The sequence below is a fragment of the Gymnoscopelus braueri genome (genome assembly GCF_963280865.1).
Source record: "Gymnoscopelus braueri genome assembly, chromosome: 15".
In the NCBI taxonomy this organism is placed as follows: domain Eukaryota; kingdom Metazoa; phylum Chordata; class Actinopteri; order Myctophiformes; family Myctophidae; genus Gymnoscopelus; species Gymnoscopelus braueri.
This window is the reverse complement of record NC_137620.1, coordinates 29505014-29527663: the sequence shown is the minus strand read 5'-3', so window position 1 is coordinate 29527663 and position 22650 is coordinate 29505014. Positions and strand designations below refer to the sequence as shown.

The 22650-nt window shown below is 41.9% G+C and overlaps 1 protein-coding gene across 1 annotated transcript in view; it reads right to left on the bottom strand.

The window, feature by feature from the left end:
- hdlbpb (high density lipoprotein binding protein b) overlaps positions 1–15430 on the bottom strand; it is a 33643-nt gene extending 18213 nt beyond the window's left edge. Inside the window, exons 1-9 of the mRNA XM_080452197.1 lie at positions 15332–15430; positions 13209–13287; positions 11422–11523; positions 10342–10493; positions 9754–9969; positions 7546–7752; positions 5811–6026; positions 3606–3812; positions 1855–1962 (exon numbers count right to left, since the gene is read on the bottom strand). Of these exons, the coding sequence (XP_080308323.1) occupies positions 1855–1962; positions 3606–3812; positions 5811–6026; positions 7546–7752; positions 9754–9969; positions 10342–10493; positions 11422–11497 (1182 nt within the window). The 5' untranslated portion in view covers positions 11498–11523; positions 13209–13287; positions 15332–15430. The remainder of the gene's footprint in view (positions 1–1854; positions 1963–3605; positions 3813–5810; positions 6027–7545; positions 7753–9753; positions 9970–10341; positions 10494–11421; positions 11524–13208; positions 13288–15331) is intronic.
- Between the last annotated feature and the right edge of the window lie 7220 nt (positions 15431–22650).

Genomic DNA, 22650 nt, shown 5'->3' with positions numbered 1-22650 from the left:
CAATGACGTATTTTCATTTGTCTTTTTTTGACAAGCAAAAGGGTTGTGAGAAAAAGTATAAATTTGCATTTAGACTACCTGCTTTAACTTCTTCAGTCATATTACAAACTAATTTCCCTTCATTCTCACTCTCACTGTCACTGTGTTTGTTTTGTCCTGCAGTGCAGGCTTTAGTATTGGGGTATATTGTAGGTATACCATTTGCTTACGTATTTGATTGTGCTTTGGGCAGGACACTGTGAGGACACTGTGACTTGTGTTGTTGTTCTGCATAGTACAGGGTGTATTATACAGTAGGTGCAGCCTATATAAAGATTGGCTTACGGGAGGATGGGCGTGCGGACGGATCACGTCGTCACGCTCATATCACCATGACTCAGCCATAACCCTATAAGGAGTTCCCAATGCAGCTAAGCCCAAATATGGAGTGTGTTGTCTAACCTCAATGTGTCATCATGGCACGGGCGTAAACAAATCAGTCAGCTCCATATATGGGCACAAAAGGGGGCATGCCCATATATGGGCATGTACTGATGACATCAGGGATCTCCATAATGTGGGCATACAGTAAAAGGGACATGGACTGTCAGATACAGATATCTCCATATATGGGCATAAAAGGGGCAAGGACTGACAGCTACAGAGATCTCCATATATGGGCATAAAAGGGACAAGGACTGACAGATATAGATATCTCCATATATGGGAATATCAGCATGCCCATATATGGGCATATACTAATGACATCAGGGATCTCCATATATGGCCATAAAAGGGACAAGGATTGACAGATAAAGAGATCTCCATATATGGGCATAAAAGGGACAAGGACTGATGGGAGATATAGATATCCATATATGGGCGTATCAGTGGGATCGGCAGTGCAACACAGGTGTGAGGGCTGCGGCTGCGTAGCGGCCCGAACCTCTAGTAACTTAAATGCTGTGCTGCCTCTGGTGACTGAATTTCCCTGCGGGATCAATAAAGATCAGTCTGTCTGTCTGTCTGTCTGTCAGACCCTGAAGTTTTCGCCAGCTCTGGCGAGGAACTTCTGGGCCAGAGCCCTGGTATTTGTGGGCGGGATGTAGCTTACGCTCAGAATCTGAGCGGACACGCCTCTTACCGGTCTGAGAGCTGTGCAACTCGTCTAAAAAGTCCGACGAGAGGCAAACAGCAGTACACAACAATGGCGGCCGCAATTTCTCAAGGGGAAATTGCTTCCCGTCGATCCTATTTAGATGCAACACCCACTGCATGTGGATCCCGCCCCCTTTTCTTCATTGGCTGTTGATTTGAATTACAACACAGTGGCCGCGCCCCTGCTGTTCAAGCTCCGACGCAATGCCTCCCAGACTAGTCTCTATTTGACAGCTCAAAGAAATCTAGGGAACACTTTGATCCCTTAATTATTTTGAGTTTTCATGAACTGTGTCCATACTGCTAACAAAAACTGCTCAAAAGAATTAAGGGATCAACGTGTTCCCTTAATTATTTTGAGCAGTATATATCTCTCTAACATTAAGTACAACGTGCAGAAGAGAGAACGCTGGAGCAACACGGACGGTTTAGGCCTTTTATTTATTTCGGTGCAAGTAAAACAGATAGACTGACGTTTCGGTCTTTCGACCTTCCTCAGAGTCATGACTCTGAGGAAGGTCCGTGTTGGGTCCGTGTTGCTCCAGCGTTCTCTCTTCTGCATCTATTGTCCCTACCCTTGTGACGCACCGGACTGGCCTTTGTTATTAAGTACAACGTGTTTCAGCAACCTTAATCCTCTCTCTCTCTCTCTCTCTCTCTCTCTCTCGCTCTCTCTCTCTCTCTCTCTCTCTCTCGCTCGCTCTCTCTCTCTCTCACCCGTGGTAGCTGCTGTGTGATGCGTCCGATGTTCTGTCCCTTCTTGCCAATGATAAAGCGATGCAGCCAGGCTGGAGCTGTCACCTCCACCACCATCGCACTCTTGGCCTGCACAGGGAGGAGAAGGTTATGACCATTTTTATTAGGGTTAGAGTTATCAATAATGTCATTAATAAGAATATTTGTGTCTTTGTTCCAACTTTATTTGAAATAATGCACGTGGAGTAACAACTAACATTTTGTACAATCTTTTGCTTTTACCAAAAACAAACCATTCAGACAGCATCCCCCCCACACCCCCCCCACATGACACCACATTTTTAAGTCGTGCCCCACTCAAAGCTAGATATTTTGAGCAACAGTAACACACAGCATGACATCATGACACCTAAAACACCAAAGTCAGGGTGCCAATTCCATAATCTGAGACTGTGAAATAGCTAGCTAGCCAACTTAATATTCTTTGAAGGTTCCCATTATGCTCGTTTAGCAGTGATTTAATCAACCCAGACTAACGTTCTTCAACAAGCTATTCATAATTAAATCTATTCGTAAGCTATTCACAATCAAATGTCCCTGGTGTCAGGCCCAGCAGATGGATAAGCTGCCTGCTGCACCATACCCCACCTAATGAAGCACCTTACCTTCCCCTACCTAATAGATCAGCTCCAACTGGAGAAAGAGGTGAACAGCATTGTGTTGGATGACAGTCAGTTACTATAGAAAATAATTCATGTTGGAATAAAGGCTATCCTCCACCATATCAAACATAAATGCCAGTCCATACTTTGTCAAATGACCATGACATGGTCATTCGACAAAGTATAAATTAGGCTCAAGTCAGGTAACCTTTATTGAATTGTAGTTCTGCAGATCATATGATCAAAACTCTCTTAGGAATTGTCAAAACAGCCAAGTACTGATTAATGATTGAATGTGTGTATATAGGGTAAGGTTTCCTTCCTTGATTGTTCTGTTCTCTTGATTGATTGTGTTTGATCTCCATTCTCCATGGTACCCAGAATGCTGCACGCATGTACTGTAACACTGCTCAGTATTATACTGTAGGCAATTCCACAACTCGCTGACAGTATGACTTAAATATATCAGACTACAAGTGAGCAGCAAACGTAAGGGTGGAATATTAGTTTCTGGAGATGTGGTTCAGCAACTGTGCAAGGTAAGGGTGGCCTGGGGCCCAATGTGACATCTCTTCATTAGGGCTCAAATTCCACCTCTGGACACACCTTAATGGCGGTTTCACATCAGGAGCGATATGCTGCTTCTGCATTCTGAGAAAACGGCGAGGTTCAATGCATTGTATATGGAGAGGAGTGACCGCCTCAAAAAGCGGCAAGGCAAAGTTGATAAATTTCAACTTTGCCGCTGCCACTGTGCGGCGAAACAGAGCAGCAGCAAATCAGAAGCTTGCTGTGGTCTGAAAATAGGCGTGGACAAGGCATACCCATGAAGGTCCATGCCACCTTACCTTCATGGGTGTTTCAGACACTTTGTACACAGCCTTTAGAGGAAAGACTATGTAGAATAAATTGCGCCTACTGTTAATGTGAATTCAGAATTATCCCTTCTCATCTACCAACACACTCCTTCAACCACCCACACACACACACACACACACACACACACACACACACACACACACACACACACACACACACACACACACACACACACACACACACACACACACACACACACACACACACACAGTATCCTCGGGTTCTTCTCACCTTGGCGTAGACCTGCGTGAGTGCAGGTCCCAGTTTGTCGGGTTCACCCCTTAGGATGATGGTCTCCGAGCCAGAGTCCAGGGGGGGCATCTCCACTGAGACCCCCGTGGCCTCCAGGATCTCCTGCAGGGTGTTGCCCTTGGGGCCCACGATGTACTTGTGCTGCGACTTCTTCACTTCCACAGAAATGGTGGTGGTCTTCCTCTTCTGCCATGGGAGAATGGGAGAGAGGCGGGGAGCAGAGCAAAGACAGTGGATAAGGAGAGGAGGCAGAGAAAAAATGCAAAACACAAGTTAAGCTAACCACATGAACCCTAGCGTCCCTATTCTGGGGTGAACATTCGGTGAAAACGACGCGTTGTGAACTTTTAGATGGGCTGTTTTCGTTGACGAGATTTTGAGTAGAGGGATAAAAAGGAGGGGGACCACTAGTAGACCACTGGGGGACTCCGGTCGAAGAAGTATATAGGGTTCAAGTGGTTAAGAAGCAGAAGGGGAAAAAGAGATGTTGGGAAGGAGGCGCACGGCAAGGGACAGAGAGGAGAGTGAGTGGTGACAGGAGAAAAAAAAATGGACCAAGAAGAGACAGGAAGGAGATACGAGGGTGGTGAAGGAGAAATAAAAGATTGAGTGGGACAGAGAGACGACAGGAAACAGAGGGCGACGGTGAAGATTGATTGATTGAAAGGAGGAAAATTTGTCAGACGTCAAGAGATGGTGGGAGACAGAAGGAGAGAGAAATAGAGCATTGGTGTCTTGCCTCCCATACACACGCACCAAATATCATTAGCATTCTCATCCTGTTGTTCTGTAGCCAAATCCAATTTACTCTCCCAGATTATCTCCTGCTCGTCTATCAACAGCACCCATCTGGTACACACATCCTGAATGTCCCTTCCAGTTCTTTTAGTGTTTCGTTTTACCCAAACTGACAGACTGGAGGAGGGTTAGGCTTCAGTCCAACAGCCCCAGAGAGGTGTTTAGACAGTTAACAACAGGATCCTGGAACGTTTTTGACCATGGAACCGCCATGATCGATCTCAGTAGGGCAGGCCTGGATCCCCACTCACCAGCAGTGCCCCCATTCACATCTTCATATGCGAAGGAGCACATAGCCCTGGTGGAGAGCTTTGGATGGTGAGACACTTGACCATAACCTGCACAGAATTCATTTAATGAAAAAATAGAACCAGATGGAAGCTGATGTTCCGCTGTAGCGACCCGATGGGAATTAGCCGAAAGAAGAAGAAGAAGATGGTCACTCATTCGGTAGCCTCGATCTCCAGGCTTTTATTTTCCTTCGCGTTTTTGCTCAAAAATAAGAGCCTGTACCAGCCTGTTGACGTTCCTGGCATAGGAAGTGTTTCATTTCCCCCAACCAACCACAGTGCAGTGGGCGTCGCTCCAAATGTTGTGACGTCATCATGGGCTCTCAATGCTGCACATTGGGGGAGGAGGAGGGGCATGGGACAGGGCGGGGGCTGACGGACAGATCGGTGAACCAATGGGATCTCGCGGAGATTTTGAACCCGCCCCTCTAGACCAGATATCAGACGCGCTAGGGCAGCCAACTCATTCAGAGATCCAGTGACAATATCTAGGGCCAGCAGCTCAATATATTATTTTTATTCTCATATTTCATTTCTCACTTCTGTTGCTGATATGACACCACAATTTCCCTCCGGGAATCAATAATGGTTTGTATTGTCTTATCTTAAATGAGCATTCACGTGCCATATATAAATAAGAGACGGCTGTTGATCAATCCAGTGGTGGCAAGAGTTTTCTCTACTCAAATGATGCACAGTATTGCCTCAACTTCTAAACATACCCCACTAGAGATGGCTGGTATGGGTTTTTATAAAATATATGGGGCCTTAATGTTCAATGTTCAACGAGGTACAGTGTTTTAATTGGTCTTTATCTCACTCAAATCTAACATTTGGAATGAAACCGCTGAAAGGGGAAGCAACGGTGAGATAGACATAAATAAAACAATGTGTTATTTATTCAGGGTTTCGTACACATTTCGTACACATTTCCCATACTTTTCCAATAACAATGAGAATATTTTAGACATCTCAATTGAAATCATCACTGTAATCATACTGTAAGGTGATTAAAAAAGACATCCATCATACTTGTAACTCAGAAGAGCTTTGAGGGCCCTACGCGAGCACTATGCAAGCGTTAGTTCTGCTGTACCTTGTCATCGTAGATGGCCCGGATGCGGCTGAGTGCCAGCGCCACGGCCTCCTTCTCCCCTGTGATGACGATCTCGTCCTTGGGCAGGCTGGGCGGCGGGATGCTGATGCGAGCGCCCGTCTCCTGACTCAGCTCCTGCACCAGTCGGTTGTGGGGACCGGCGATGAAGGGATGGAAAGCCTTCTCCAGTGACAGCCGCTCCACCGCCCGCTTGTCCTGGTAAGCGGGCACACACAAGTTGGGTTTTGTTGATTGTTATGGCGATCAAGGAGATTTGAAATTGCAACAAATAGGAGCGCAGATGGCCTAGTGGTTAACCACATATAGGCTCTAATGCAGCCCGAAAGTGAGTCGCAGGTTCGATTCCCGAGCCCAACGACCTTTGGTGCATGTCACTCCCTGTTTCCTGTCACTCTTCACTGTGCTATCTAAATAAAGGCAGAAAAGTCCCAAAAATATCTTAAAAAGAAAATGCAACAAAAATATACATGAAATCTGTCTGATCAGGCTAGGTCTGATATCAAAAGCGGGATGGATCCAGTCCAGCCATCTTGGCTCTGAGAATATAGCCTCGCAAAGAAGCAGAAACATTATTGCGAAAGATTGCCAAATGTGGACGGAGATCTATGAGGTGATGAGATTAAGAGGGCAAGAAAATATTTAATCAAGGTCATTTTTTTAATTGGTAAGGTGAAAAATAAAGATAGAAATATTGTAGAGCAGGGTTTTTCGAAGTTTGAGTCAGCATCCCATCAAACAAAGCTGTGCCCCCCACCAATTACTGTGACACCTAATATCCCTATCTTTGCTATATTGAGCCTCACCTAATGAGTAATGACAATCTCCATTTAATAAAACATAAATAATTGGCTACATCCCAAAAAAACACTGCATGATGGGGTGCTTGGTGGCTCAGCCAGTTAGTACACAGACCATATTCCTGATCCATGAGCACCCGAGTTCTAATCCAACTCCCGGCTTGTCTCGCATGTATCTCATCTCTCTACCCTTGGTTCCCTGTCTCCCTACACTCTCCTATCTCAGATTGAAAAATGAAAAAACCCTAAAAAAAACATAATTAAACATTTAACCAACATTCGCCAAGTTGCAGTTTAACATCAAGTCAACATCCAATTTGTACTTACTTTATACACACATGTTTGTCCTGACCGAAACGTCGATTTAATAAAGAGCATCCATTTTGCAAGTTCCAAGACAGTGTGCGGGACTTTTTTTTGTTATGATATCATAGATCGCTTTCTGTACTTTATACACAGAATTATCACACTGAAATGCAGATAACAATTAATGCCACTAATTATGAGAGGCTTGTTTCATCTTTCTCACAGCTTGAAGAGAGAGAGACCACCAAGATCCTTGTGAACAGACAATGCGTCACTTTGAACTGATAATTCAAGTGCGTAACACATTTGCAACACTGCAAAGAGTTGCGTCACTGCTACTACTGCTCATTGCGGCAAGATGCCAAGTTTAAGTTTTCATGATGCACGCACAGTGACATTACAGTTGAATGAGAGCAAGAATGCGCAGTAGTTATGCTTAATTTATGCTCCGTCGTGAATAGCCGAGAACAGACAATCTACAAGCTCACAAATCGGCACGGATGCAGCACGTTGTGAGCTTGTAGACCGTCTATTTTCGGTGTGTGCCACCGTCGTACAAATGAAGTATAAATCAGGCTTTAGTTCTGATGATCCTCTGGCATCTGTCTGACCTGTTCAGCAGAGATGAGCAGGATCTCGTGACGTGCCTTCTCAATGCCCTCCTTGGTGCCAGTGATGCGGATGTTGGTGCTGGGGTCGTCGGGGCGCGGAATGCCAATCTTGGTGGCCGTCTTCAGCTCCAGTTCCTGGAGCTTCTCCCCGTTCTTACCGATGACAAAACGATGGTGCTCCTTGGGGATGGTTACCGTGGCCGAAGCCTGGGCACAGAGATCAGAGGACAGACAGGAAGTGAGTCAGTTAAAAATAAAAAGGACTGGAGTGGAAGGCTGAGTGGCACAGAGAGTTATGCCTGATTTTTACTTTGTTGCGCACTGGAAATACCTGGAGCTCACAGTCACAATGCGTCGCAATGCGATGTGTAGAGCTTGTAGATTTGCTATTTTCGATGCACGATGCCAAAATTGGCGTTCTCCAAAGTATAAGTCAGGCTTTAACTGCCGTTCCTTGTGCCTCTATTGAATATGAGACTGTACAATAATCCGGGGGCAGCTTTTCTGATTTGGAAATGGAAATCAGGTATGACATAAAAGTTCAAACATGCATCGTGAGTGATATTATTAGTTCCATTCCATGCATTGTTAAACAGAGATGCTTCAGGTTATACATTGGTATTGCAGATGACTGAATATTGACTCTGGTTTCTAGCTTTATGAGAGCTGACCATTCCCTTTGTTGTAGAAACTGACTAGACTCTCCTTGTTCATTGTAACAATAAAACAGAATTATTCAATTGGATGGTATTCCCTTTAACAGGATCTTGGCATAAGCTCAAAATATTTTTCTGCGCTGCTGTATCAATATGTGCAACTCAGCTAAACAGGTGGAGCTTGATGTCCCTGTTTGAAGTGATAATCAGCAATGTTTGTTGCTGAGACCAAATAAAATGACACCCATGGGAGCTCATGGTAATTTTTCTGTTCAAACTCTCTCCACCTAAAACAGGCAGCCTACATACATGTATGTAGCCTTTTGCTGGTCGGTGGCGTTGATAGTGTATGAGCCTTTGTTTTGCAGGGGTGTACAGTACTGTTGTACACAGCACCATTTGTGCCAGCACGCACCTAAGAGATACATGTCACTGCTAAATCCTATATTTGGTCTTAGGGAGAGCACAGAAAACCATGCGTCTCCTCCGATATGCGTGACATTATTCTTTTCATCTGACACTGAGGAGTTTCACCAGGGAGACGTTAACAACAGAGCAGAGGTACACTCTTTTCTTCATAGTTCCACACGCCCACTGAAAAGGTGCCCTGACCAACCCTGTAGGACTCGCTATTACAGCAACAGAGATCACCCTCCCCACCCGGCATCTCTCCCACAAACACAGCAAAATGTGTTAGCTGGAACACCCGGCCAAGCCGGAGGCACCGGATTTGAAACCTAGTCTCTGTGGTGGTGAGCAAGAACCCCTGCACCTTCCAAGCACAGAGGCTGACTTTATCATTAGTTTCATCATGTTGAGTCTCAATATGATGATATGAATACTAAAACATTATCAGTGACAGCGTACCTTGACAAATATGAAAACATTTTCGGTGACAGCGCACCTTGGCAAATACAGTATGAAAACATTATTGGTGACAGCGTAGCTAGACAAATATGAAAACATTCTTGTGACACCGCACCTTGACAAATACAGTATGAAAACATTATTGCTATTGGTGAGATGGTGACAGGGCACCTAGACAAATATGAAAACATTATTGGTGACAGTTAGCCTCACACCTGTCCCAAACACTGAAAGGATGGGTTCTTCCCTTTTCATCTTTACTACTTGTTAGTGATGATTGGATCTTCAAGCTCTTAAAAATGTATATGAACTTCAACTGGATTATACACTGTGAATATTTTATTTCCTCACTTGGATTAAAGAATAAAGTGGTGGAGTGTCATTGCGGTGCGCTGCAGCAGCACTACACCCCTGTGTACTTGTCACACAAAATGAACTACTTTAATATTTGTGTGAGTGAATAAACACCACTGCAAAGAACTACTAAGACAAGATAATATGTTGCACATGGAGACAATGTCAGATCCAACCAATAAACTCACTATCATGTATCAAACTGAATAGTACACGACAAAATAACATTACTGCACATCAACCATATCTACTATCATCATGTATATCATCACACTGAAAGCCTCCATTAATCAATACGCTCCACTCGCTTTAAGCAGCATTCTGAGGTTACCTGTGTCTGCAGCCGAGCCACTATCTCCTTGCGAGCCTTCATGACAGAGTCGAGTTTGCCAGTGACCATGATGGACAGGCCCTGGTCTTTGGCCAGGGACAGCTCAATGTGTGCCCCCGTCCGCTGCATGATGTCCAGGCACACCTTGGCCTCCTCGCCCTCCCCAAACTGGCTGTTGTCCTTGTAGCGCCGTTCCTCCAGTGGCACGTGGAACACCTGGGGAGGGTTTGGGACAGAAGCTGGTTCATATTTCAGGCAATACGGCTTACTTGCTTATTTTTCCTGGAACGTTGTGTTTCATCGATCGTTAGGGCGCTGAAGTCTTTTTCCATGTGTCGCTCATCTGTGAGCGATATCAAGTGAGCAGAGAATTTTCACATGAAAGCGAGTTCAGCTTTCGTACATTTGCTTACAATATCACTTCTACCATCAAATCTTTGTGCAATGAAGAGGGTAGATCTGAACGTCAAAACATCTGTCTGGATTGAGATTGTGTACTGACAATACATTCTTCTTCTATTCAATATCTGTGTTTGCATATTGTTGCATGCAACTCTATGTTTTTGCTCTTGTTGGAGGCTGCCTGACCTGGGTGATGACAGAGGCTTTGATGGGTCTGATCTTACTACCCCAGGCCCCAGCTGGCTCCCCAGCCTTGTCCCCTGGCGCCCCTTTCTCCGGCAAGGGAGGGAAGGCCTCCAGGTAGGTAGGGATGTAGGCCTCATCCTCTGGCACGCAGCCTGCAGAAGAAAGAGATGGAGGTGTCAAGGACAGATGGTGGAAGGATATGGAGGAATGGTGGATGTTGTTTGGAAGAAATATTGAGAAACATATTAAACCACATGAACCCTAGCTAGCGCCCCTAATCTGGGGGCAAGCGTTCAGCAAAAATAGCAGAGATTTGTGGATTGGCTATTTTCTGCGAAGATATTTGGTGTAGAGTGAAAAACGGTGGAGCCTAGTATAGACCCCTGGGGACTCCGGTCAACGAAGTATATAGGGTTTAAGTAGTTAAGTCAAGATAAAACTTGACACTTATCTTTGCTTAAGCCACATTATTCTTTGGAAAATGCTATGATCTGCAGTGATAGTTTGTCATACAGTAGGTGCTGTACCTTTCACCAACCATCTCTGTTTGGCCTGTATCTGCTCAGAGAGAAGATGTGGTTGGTTCATGACATCCCTCATTTTAACTTCCTTTTCAATAACATGTTTAGAAGAAAGGAAAGCAAATTGCATGTAGAAAATATGGACAAAGTCATAAATAACTATAGGAAAAAAATCTTCCCAGTAATAGATTGATGGTGCACGTCACAATTTTCAATATTATTCTCTATGTATTTGTTGTAGGGCGCCTGTGTCACCGAAAATAACTGATCTACAGAGGAACACAGAGAGAGGCCAAAACTGACCGAATTTTCTATTGCTATTGTTGTTTCTACAGACTATGATAACCTACGATCACATCAAATGTGATAGTGTTCCTTTTAATGGTTGACTGCTTGAGCGCCAGTGACTGGCCAAGTGTCTAGTGCCTCATACACATTTTCATTGGTGACTATTCAGTTGTCTCGAATAGATTTAGTAATCAACCAGGCCCCCCCCCCCCATTTTTGCAACCAATGGAAAATAGGAATATGAACCGGGTAGGCTAGCAAAAGACATCACCTGTCATGTCTTGGTCCTTGAGGCCGCTGCGATGCTCTGCAAAGCTCTCCGGAGTCAACACTGCCACTGAGCTCATGGTTCAAGACTTATTCCGCTATTCCACTGAGACAGAGAGACAGGGTGGGGGCGGTGGGGGCAAAGTGAAGCTACAACAAACACAAAGCCGAAAGCCCAAGTAGAAAGGAAGCGGTCTGTTTGAAATTGCATGTGCACAAGTCGCGCCCTTGCCATGTCTAATCTATAGGTGGTCTAACCTTGAAAGTCAAAATGGAGATACAAATGCTGCATTTCAAATACAGCTCTTTGCACTCTATATCGTCTCCCTCGCGTTATAATCAGTAGGACTGCTTTTGTTGAGCCCCAGAAGAATCAGAGCTGCCTCTGTGGCATTGCTATCCTTCCCTGGTGCGCTGCTCTGCACCTGAGATGCTCCAATTAACTCTACACAACCCTCGACAAATACTGTACACATCACCCTGGCCTATAGCCTCAGGGAAAGGGAATAGGAGAAGACACAGTTCTCACAAGTTGAACCCTTCAAGCTGTTAAAAAGAAAAAAGAAAAACAAAACTTGGGCACATCGTCTATTCAATATTCCCTGTGCATTAAAAAGGAAAATACAAATGTGTGTAAAATACATAACTGCCATTGTCACGTCAGACGATTGTCATGAGGAGGAAAATCCCTGAGCTGATCCACTGTCAGTGAATGAGAGATCAACACTACAGCTACAATAAACTAATCTGGATGATGCATCTCAAACAAACATTATTTATTTTAGTTAAAACAACAACAACAACAACAACAACAACAACAACAACAGCCTGTCAGAGGTCAAAAGCAGCCCACTTGAATCGGCAGATGTTCATAACTTAGGAGCAAGACCCTTGCACCTCCATGCACCTTAAGTGCTAGGACTAATTTATCTATTTTGTTTTTCTTTGTTTAGTTATTTCCTTGGCATTGTTGTGCATGTTGTTATTATTATTATTATTACCGTATTATTACTAGTACTACTACTACTGCCACCACTATGTCCGCGGAAACCAGAAAGAACATATTTTACTCTTCTGTACTCGTACACAAGATGTAACAAAAAAAAAACTTGAATCTTGAATAAGCTAATTAGTAATTAAGTCATTACAGCATGTGCTAATGGAGCAAGTTGGTGGCATCATAAATTAGTACCATGGCTCTCTCATTCTTCGCTTTGATTGAGCTCTCCAAGACTAAATGTGTGAATTTATCAGTGCTGGTTTTACCCACTTCTCTTCGATAGTCAAGCAAAACGCCTTGCACACTTTCCCTGACATAAACTGTCACAAAAATCTCCCCGGCCCAAATGTGGTCCACCATCATTATTCTCCTCTTAAACGGGTGCTGGGTGTCCTTAGAGAGCATTCCTGTCTCTCATGAAAAATTCATCGTTCTTGGTAAAGTTGCCCAAAAAATGCTTTAACCACATTCATTCACCTATTCTGGGCATATCATAATAGGCAAATGTAGGTGAGCATTCAGCGAAAATAGCCGATCTACAAGCTCACAGCGCCTCGCGCTACAACGCGTTGTGAACTTGTAGATTGGCTATTTTCAGCTGAGATTTGGTGTGGGGGGAAATATGGAGGGGGCCATATACAGAGCATGCAGCTCAAAGAGGAATAAGATGCTGTCCTGTTTGAAGTCATCATAGTCTGAGGTGATGCTGAATTTGCATTACTTGCAGAAAAGATGCATCAAACGCTTTCTGTTGTCTAATTGCATGCTGCGTGGTGGCGGTCCAGTCTTACCTGCAAAGGTCAGTTACCAGGGAGTCCGTCCAGTTGGTGGCTACCGTTGACGCTTCAGTGTGTGTCTGTGTTTTTGCTCCTGGGTGCAGAGGGGAAGATCAGTCAGAACACAGTGGATTCCTCTTAGAAGTCAAAGCAGAAGACAAGAGGATGGCTACACACAGCACCGAGGTGAGGTTGGGTTAATACTGTAGTGTACAACACTTGCTGCACTGCACCTTGCACAGCCTGTTAACTTACTCTCCTCCTTTTCTGTTCCCCTCCCTTCTCTCCTTTTGTTCTCACACCGTTCTCTGTGTCACATAGCTTTTCATGCTGTCTCTCTCTCTGCACATAGTCACTCATTAGTCATTGTACTGTTTGGTAAAGTACACACACAGAGCTGTATAAATGCACCATTGCAACCAAGTGGCGGGTGCGCTCGCACAAACACACAAACAAGTTGCGTCCCCTTTGCACCTCTCTGAATAAACTCAGCCCCTGATGCCCTGCAGTGGATGTCACGGGGGGACCGATCGTAGCAGTAAATAGCGGTCATGGATGGTGGATAGACATTTATGTACCATCTTCAAGTTGGCAAGTTAGCCTGCATTGGGGACCTGGAGGAGAGTGGAGAGCTATTGTAATTGGCACCCATAGGGCTGCAAAGAGGAGCCAGTAGACTCAAACTTGGTAGTAGCACAAGTGAATGCAAGAGAATATTTGTGTGAAAGAGAGTCAGAGGGAGAGGGGGGGGGGGGTGAGAGAGGGACAGGGAAAGAGAGAGAGGGAGAGAGAGAGAGAGAGAGAGAGAGAGAGAGAGAGAGAGAGAGAGAGAGAGAGGATTAAGGCTGCTCAGACACAGTTTACTTGATGTTCACAGTGCACACATAATTTGTTTTTCTTTCAAATGTGAAAGATGATTGATTGATTGATTGATTGAATACTTTAATTAACAGTTTGCAAAAAAGCCCAGAAAGTACAGTTCTATACAAAAGGATGCTAAAATGACTAAACCCAAGAAAGCACTATATTGTTTCCATAGGGGTCCTGTGTATTCAAATCATCGAAATTAATTCATGGTGACATCTTGTCTGATCCAGTATTTATTATCGTATTATATCTATTTATCAAACCTCCACGGAAGGTAAAAAGCAAGTTAATCCAACCGACTATAAGATGCTAACGTCTTATTGACCACATAACGGTGCATCCATCCATCCCCTCCAATAACACAACAGCTATAGCATCATCTAACATTGACTAGCCGCACTAAGCTGCAGTCTAACACGTGTTTGATAGAATAACACACACCGATCTCATTCATCATAATGATTAAAAACCCGAGAGGACTTTATGATAATCGGCTATATACCATCATTAGACAGATATAGCCCAAGCTGCTAACCATGCTAGCTCTGGTCCAGAGCATTAGCGAGTTCTCTCTAACGCTCTGCCAGGCGCGCTGCTATTCTCATAGACCGAAAAGTCCACTACCGAGCGAGGTCTCCAACTTTAGTAAAAATGAACAAAACTATTTCATTATTCACTGGGGAAAAAACAGTTTTGTGTCTATTCTCCAGGGTGGGAAGCCTCTCAGGACCCCATCTTCTCTGTATAATACACTTTTTGGGTAGAAAATAAACTGTGTCCGCCAGATGGAAATTATTATATTTGCTCCACTGCGCCCTCTACAGATCTGGTCAATATACATTTCCATTGACCAGATCTGTAGAGGGCGCAGTGGAGTGAATACAATATTTTCCGTCTGGCGGGACATATATTTTATTTTCTGCCCAATAAAAGTGTATTATACAGAGAAGGTGGGGTCCTGAGAGACTTCCCACCCTAGAGAATAGACTTTCAACAACACACAGCTGCCTTTGTTTCGGTGAGTAGCAAAGTAGTTTTGTTTAATTTGTTTTACTAAAGTTGGAGACCTCGCACGGCAGTGGAATATTCGGTCTATGAGAATAGCAGCGCGCCTGGCAGAGCGTTAGAGAGAGAACTCACTATAGCTGGTTCCCTTTGTAAGCAGGTTGATATTCATCCCCACACCGCAATCAATGTGACCGCATCCATTCACACGTTGAGAGACAGAATGTGAAATTTATGAATGAAATGAATTAAAGCAGGGATCCTACCTTAGAGAAGGAAAAAAAATACTACTATAGCAGAAGGTTGTGTATGTATTTTTGACAGGTGAGGTGACGGTGGTGTAAACACACACGCTCCCCTTTCAGCACGCACAGATGTGATTGGTCCAGGAGCGTTTCCTTTATACTACGCGCGCACGCCACGGTGCGTGCACACGCACGGACACGCGCACACACGGAGGAAGGGGAAATGCCGCAGTATCTTTGCGCAACACAATGATCCATCCAGGTTAAATAGATCTGCGTCCTATTCCGTTATAGTGCTGTTTTGTTTACCTGTCCTCTTGACATAAATAAAAACAGTGGTGGAAGGAAAGTAACTAAGTACATTTACTCAAGTACTGTACTTAAGTCTTAAGTACAATGTTGAGGTATATTTTTTACTTTACTGGAGTATTTCCAATTTTCAGTACTTTTACTTCTACTCCACTACATCTCAGACGAAAATAGTGTACGTTTACTCCACTACAATTATTTGAAAACTTTAGTTACTAGTTAAAGTAACTAGTAGTTACTTTGTAGATTTTTATTATTATAACAAAACATACATTAACCACCTTTCGGGCCATTTGAAAATAGCCAATCTGCAAGCTCACAATGCCTCACGACACATTGTGAGCTTGTAGATTTGCTATTTTCAAAAGATTTGTATACATTTTATAATTGAAAACATGAAATAGGACATTCTGCATAATTCCGGACTTGCACTATAACAGAGTATTTTTATATTGATACTTTTACTTAAGTAAACAATGTGAGTACTTTTTCCACCACTGAATAATAATAATAAAGATAATTTGAAAAATTACGTGTCGTGCACTAAATGATAACTGTCTATTACAAATATGCATCCACCCTTTTCCTTATATCTTTTGCAACTTTTCATCACTTCCATCTAACTGCCTGGGTCTAGGCTACTTCTCATACATAGCAATTATGCAGGAAAAAAACACTTTTTAGCCAATATAAGAAAAATAAAACAGTCACTTATAATGAAATGATCTCTAATAATGCAACCAGACTACTTTACTTTATTGATAACCCCTACGTCTCTATCAGTGTTGCCAGATTCTGTGAGAGAAACAAGCAACCACGTCTAGGAAAACCAGCCCAAAAGAAGCGACTATGGGCCACATGAGTACTTTAACATGTGCATCAGCTATTTGAAAATAGCAGATCTACAAGCTCACAACGCGTCGCGATGCGACTCGTTGTGAGCTTGTAGATCGGCCATTTTCAAATAAAATCTTGCGGGGAAATTATAATAAGAAGATCTGGCAACCCTGATCTCTATCATTATTCGTTGTGCAGGCTATTCCAAAAGCAGCCAATAGATGGCAGTATTCATCTATAAGATAGAGAGAGCTGTGCCCTCCATCTCTCCATCTCCTCTTGCACCTGTTTGGCATATATTGTAGCTATACTAAGTGGTGGAAAAAGTACTCAAATGTTTTACTTATAAGTAAAAGTGTCAATACTGCAATGTGGAAATACTCTGTTACAAGTAAAAGTTCGGAATTCAAAAACTTACTTGAGTAAAATAACAAAAGTATTGATATCAAAATGCATTCAAAGTGCCAAAAGTAGAAAGTACTCATTATGCAGAATGTTCCATTTCAAGTTTTCAAATGTATAAAATGTATACAAACCTTTTGAAAATAGCAGATCTACAAGCTCACAATGTGTAGCATTGCAATGCATCGTGAGCTTGTAAATCGGCTGTTTTCAAATGGCCAAATAGGGCTGATTCAGCTGAAGTGGTTAATGTATGTTTTGTAATAAATGATAATAATCAAAATCTACCAAGTAACTAATAACTTCAGTTTTCAAATCATTGTAGTGGAGTAAAAGTACAATATTTTCCTCTGAGATGTAGCCTAGGCTAGTAGAAGTAAAAGTATTGAGTAAATATTTCTTTCCACCACTGCATGTATGTGTAGTGTCAACGATTGATTGACTGAATTATGTCTTCAATTCATTTCAACATCAATTCTTAAATGTTATATCTAGTCTAGGACCTGGCTAAGAGATATGTATGCACTTAATTTAGGAGAGAATATCTCAACTGTTCTTGGCTGATATGACCCCAGGGAACAACTTAGGAACTTTGACTAATTCTCTATCCAGGACGAACATGGTAAACCGTTGGAGCTACAGATTTACTGAGTTGCTCAAAATGTTCAGAATACTTATGTTTAGGGAAACATAGTAAAGTGTAACATTTCTAACCTACCCCCCTACCCCCCCCCCCTTTTTCATTTTCTTCTTTTGTATATATTTTTTTCACTCTTCATACCAGTAACCTGTAAGCTGATTGTATGACATTCTGTATAGTAGTGTGTATATCTGTCTGTCTCTTATATGTCATCATGATTTGTGTGCATGGGGATCTTATCTTAAACAAGCTCAGTGCTTAATGAGTCTTCCAGTTTAGTAGACCTTGTATATTGGGAATTTGTACTTACATGTACTGTTATTCTCATGTCTTACTAAATAAAGTACATCACTCAATCAATCTAATTTGATATTTTATGACAGAACAGCCAGGGTTTACAGTCTGGATTACAGTCCAGGGGCATAGGGATTTTTTTGTGCTAACCCTAAAAGCACTACATTTGTCACAGATGTAACCCAGGGCATGCTCTAATGATTTAGCAAGGGTGCCCGAGCCAGCGACCTGGATGCTAGGATTGGATGGCTTAGGGTTGAGGACAGAGTACAGCAACTTGCTATGGGCCTGGTCTTCAAGATACACCACAACATTGGGATCCCCCTGTATTTGTCTAAATACTTCCTAAATGTTAATGAAGTCCACGATCATAACAGGCAGCTCCACAAATCATGTGCAACCCAGATTTGGCTCAACAAAGGGAATGAACTCTTTCTCATGCTATTCATCAAAAATGTGGAATGCCCTACCGAAAGGAGTAAAGGAGTGTAAAACCCTACTCACCTTCAAAACTGCCCTAAAGATACACCTTCAGGAGGCTGCAATTCGAAAATGGCCCCTGTCTAAGTCTTAACCTCCCCCCTTTTTGTACATTTTTTTTTTCACTTTTCATACCAGTAACCTGTAAGCTGATTGTATGACTTTCTGTATAGTAGTGTATATCTGTCTGTCTCTTATATGTCATCATGATTTGTGTGCATGGGGATCTCATCTTAAACAAGCTTAGTGCTTAATGAGACTCCCAGTTTAGTAGACCTTGTATTGTGAATTTGTACTTCCATGTACTGATGTTCTCATGTCTTACTAAATAAAGTACATCAAGCAATCAATCAACATTCAGGGCCATCATAGTGGCCAAATCCAATATGGCCGCCACCTGCCAAAGTCTATGGCTATAACGTTTGAACCACATGAGCTACGAATGCAAACTTGGTGTCTAAATAATGTTTTATAATGACATTTAGAAACATGTTTGAATGCTTATCTTTATGATTTAATCTATCTAGAGGACACTAATTTGATTATCACAAATATGGCCACTATGTTATGAAACAACCAGTATCTTACAATGTAATTTTATTGAAACAATAGAATGATTTAAGAGTAGAACTCATTCCTAATGATATACAGCTACAGCTAGTACAGTATTTGCAACAATGCTCAGCATAAAATGTAATACTATATAGTATTACTTACTATATGACCATCTTAATCCAGCCCGCCAAGTCCTCAAAGAAAAACAAAATGCCCCCCCCCCATCCATCAGCATTCCTCCATCCGTATGTACTCAAATGTTTTATGTTTATAATGTAACAGTGAAACAGTCAACCTTGAGTCCATATTTATAACATAATGCAATGTGTTTGATCAGTGACCTATGGAGTGGTGCATATCAGACAAGATAAGATACTGTCTAAATGTATATTCATTAAGTAAGGCCAGAGTACACCAGAGTGATACAGTACAGCTGTAAAAAAAATAATAAAAAAAAAAAAAAAAAAAATAAGTACCTTATTGTAGTAAGGTAGGCTACTGTCTCAGTTCAGATTTATGGTGGCATCCCCTCCATCTCAGTTGTTGTGGCACAAAGAAGACTCCGCTTTGCTGGACATTGTCACAGAGCAAAAGACCAGGTCATTTCAGATATTCTTCTGTGGAGACTACCCTGCCCATCAAGAGGAACCAGACCATTCACATTTCCAGATGTTCTGAGTATAGAGATACAGGACTGACTGTGAATGAACTTGGGGTGGCAATGAGCAACAGAGACCGGTGGAAGCAGCTTGTGTCGCAGATCTCGAGGGCACTCGAATGATGATGATGAGGCTACTGTCTACCAAATTCATGCAGTTTTAACATAATTCAGCACCATGTGTTTCACGTTTCAATTCAATTGTACAATGTGTGGCACTTCACTCACTTTATCGAAGTCAGTATGAACCCCTGGAAATAAATCTTGCTCTCCCCTGGACTAGTATGATATCATACTAGTCAAAGGTGTATAGAATTGTTTACAATATGTTTATATCACATTATGGTCTTGGTGTTACAACAGCAACAACTTTACTTGCACCTGCAAGATCCAGTAAGGTTCACAAGTCTTAGTAGTCCCAGTACCAGCACAACTGGAAATCTGGGATGTTTTGTTGGACGGAGGTTGTCTGATCCAATAGAAGCTGGTCTGAAGCAGTTTTTACATGCTGAATGAGTGTGTGTGTGTGTGTGTGTGTGTGTGTGTGTGTGTGTGTGTGTGTGTGTGTGTGTGTGTGTGTGTGTGTGTGTGTGTGTGTGTGTGTGTGTGTGTGTGTGTGTGTGTGTGTGTGTGTGTGTGTGTGTGTGTGTGTGCGCGTGCGTGTGTGTGTGGTGCAGTACTGTATGTATCAGTTATTGCAGAGCTGTTCTGTTGTTGTAGTAACACCAAGACAAATTCCTAGCAACCATTTGTTGTTTAGCAATTAACTTTTCTGATTCTAATTTAAACATATTGTTCAAATTCCATACACCTTTGACTATTATGATAGTGTTCAATGCATGCTGAGCATTGATGTGCATAGTGTACTGGCTGTTGCTGTATACTTTGGGTTCTATAGTCATATTATATTGTTTCAATAAAATTACATTGTTTTCTCCAGTTTGATCTTAATTTGATCTCATTCCTACAACTACTGTATACACTCAATCTGGATGAAACTTTATGTTACATAACATGTTTGGTATAGTGGCCATATTTGTAATAAGCAAGTCAGAGTGATCTAGATGGATTCAATCATAAATATGAGCATTCCAATGTGTTTCTAATGCTCAAAAAGCATAAAGTAGACACCAAGTTTGCCAAAATGACAAAGATTAAGGTAAGTGAAACACATTTTTAAAAATAATATTTCTTTGAAATATGTAAAATAGAGGTCCAGCCACACCCAGTCATAAAGATAAGCATTCCAACATGTTTCTAATTGTCAAAAAACATGATTTAGCTTTATAGCTCATCTGGTTCAAAAGTTATAGACAAAAAAGAAATATATATATATATATATTGCACTTTTCTATGTTTCCCTAAACATAAGTATTCTAGACATTTGGAGCACCTCAGTAAATCTGTAGCTCCAATGGTTTAGCACATAGAGCCATGTTGGAAGTAGTGCACCGGTTATGGTCATTTTAAAAAGGGCATGGTCATTTTCGGGTATTTCGTCCCGGATAGAGAATTAGTCAAAGTTCCTAAGTTGTTCCCTGGGGTCATATTAGAACAGTTGAGATATTCTCTCCTAAATGAAGTGCATACCTTAGCCAGGTCCTCTACTAATCGTAGCCTACGCTAATTTGGGATTTAATTCTAGAAAGAAATAAAATAAAAACGTATTCAGTATATTTCTTTCCAGCAAATATATGAATATTAATTAACAGGTTATTATACAGTAATTGGCCACGAATGTGTGTGAGAACGCTAGCTTCCTTGATGTAACCGTCCAGATCCCATAGCCCGGAAGGACAGACACAAGAGGTGATTGGCTAGGTGGTTGTTAAGCTTTGATTGATTGATTGAATACTTTATTAGCAGTTTGCCAAAAAAAAAGCACAGGAAAGTACAGTTCAATACAAGGTCTTGTTCAATACAAAGTCACTAGAGGACTTTAAACCCAAGAAGGCCTATGGCTTGTTTCCATTGGGGTCAAAGCAACGTCTAATCTCTCAAATTTGTCAGTACCACTGCCTTAAACATGTTTGTTTGTTTGTTTGTTTGTTTGTTTAATTGATTGATTGAATACTTTATTAACAGTTTGCAAATGGTACAGCAGTACAATTATACGTTGGTGCTAAAAGGATAACACAAAAAGCCCTAAGGGCTTGTTTCCATAGTGGTCCTGTTTCCAATTCATCGTGATATTTCAAGACATAATATACAATAATATAGGAGGAGCCAAACTGAGTTCCAGTTTCTGCATAAAAAAAGGAGGTGGTGACCCTGGGTGACCCCAGAGGCAAATACAAAGACTTTTTATTTTTTTATTTTTACGGAATGGGTTCCCAGATTGAGCAACATCAGAAGCGGGGAGATTAACCCTTTAACTTGTCAACACGTTCATCTGGAAAACTGACAGATGTTTATTTTGACTATGTTTCTGTCTGCCTCTCTTTTCTAGCTACGTAATTCCCAACACTCTTTAATGAAACAAGAGTTTTAACATGGGCTCAGGGCAAACATGCTCATGAAAGATGCTGCTGAAATCTAATGAATCCTGGTGTTTTTATTTGTATAATAATAATTATAATAAAAACAATAATAATAATATTGTTTACATTGCGTTGGGGGTGGATTACTGCACAGGCCTACTGAGGCCCAGGGATCCAAGAGATCATGCAGGGGCCCCTTTAGCCAGAGACTTTGCATGAATTGTCGCTGTTATTAACTTTGCATTCAAAGGGCTTAGTCATTCATGTTAATAACAGAGCCCCTAAAGTCCTACTGAAAACTGAAGTAATATAGAACCAGGGGTGTCAAACTCATTTTGGGGTGGGGGCCACATTGGTCAAAAGGCGACTTGATGTGGGCTGTGACCAGTTGCGGACAAGCAACTTGTAAAGCGTTGTTTTTCCCAAATATTTTCAGATTGTAGCTACACAACATTTTCAAAAGCTCAGCTCAAAACATCTAAAAATACTTAGTTTTTACTTGCTGCTTCCAGACAGTTCACTTTGTAGATGTTACAAGAAAAAAATATCTATATATCTATATATCTATATATATCTATATATATATCTATATATCTATATATCTATATATCTATATATCTATATATATATATATATATCTATATATATATATATATATATATATATACATATAAATTAAATCTAA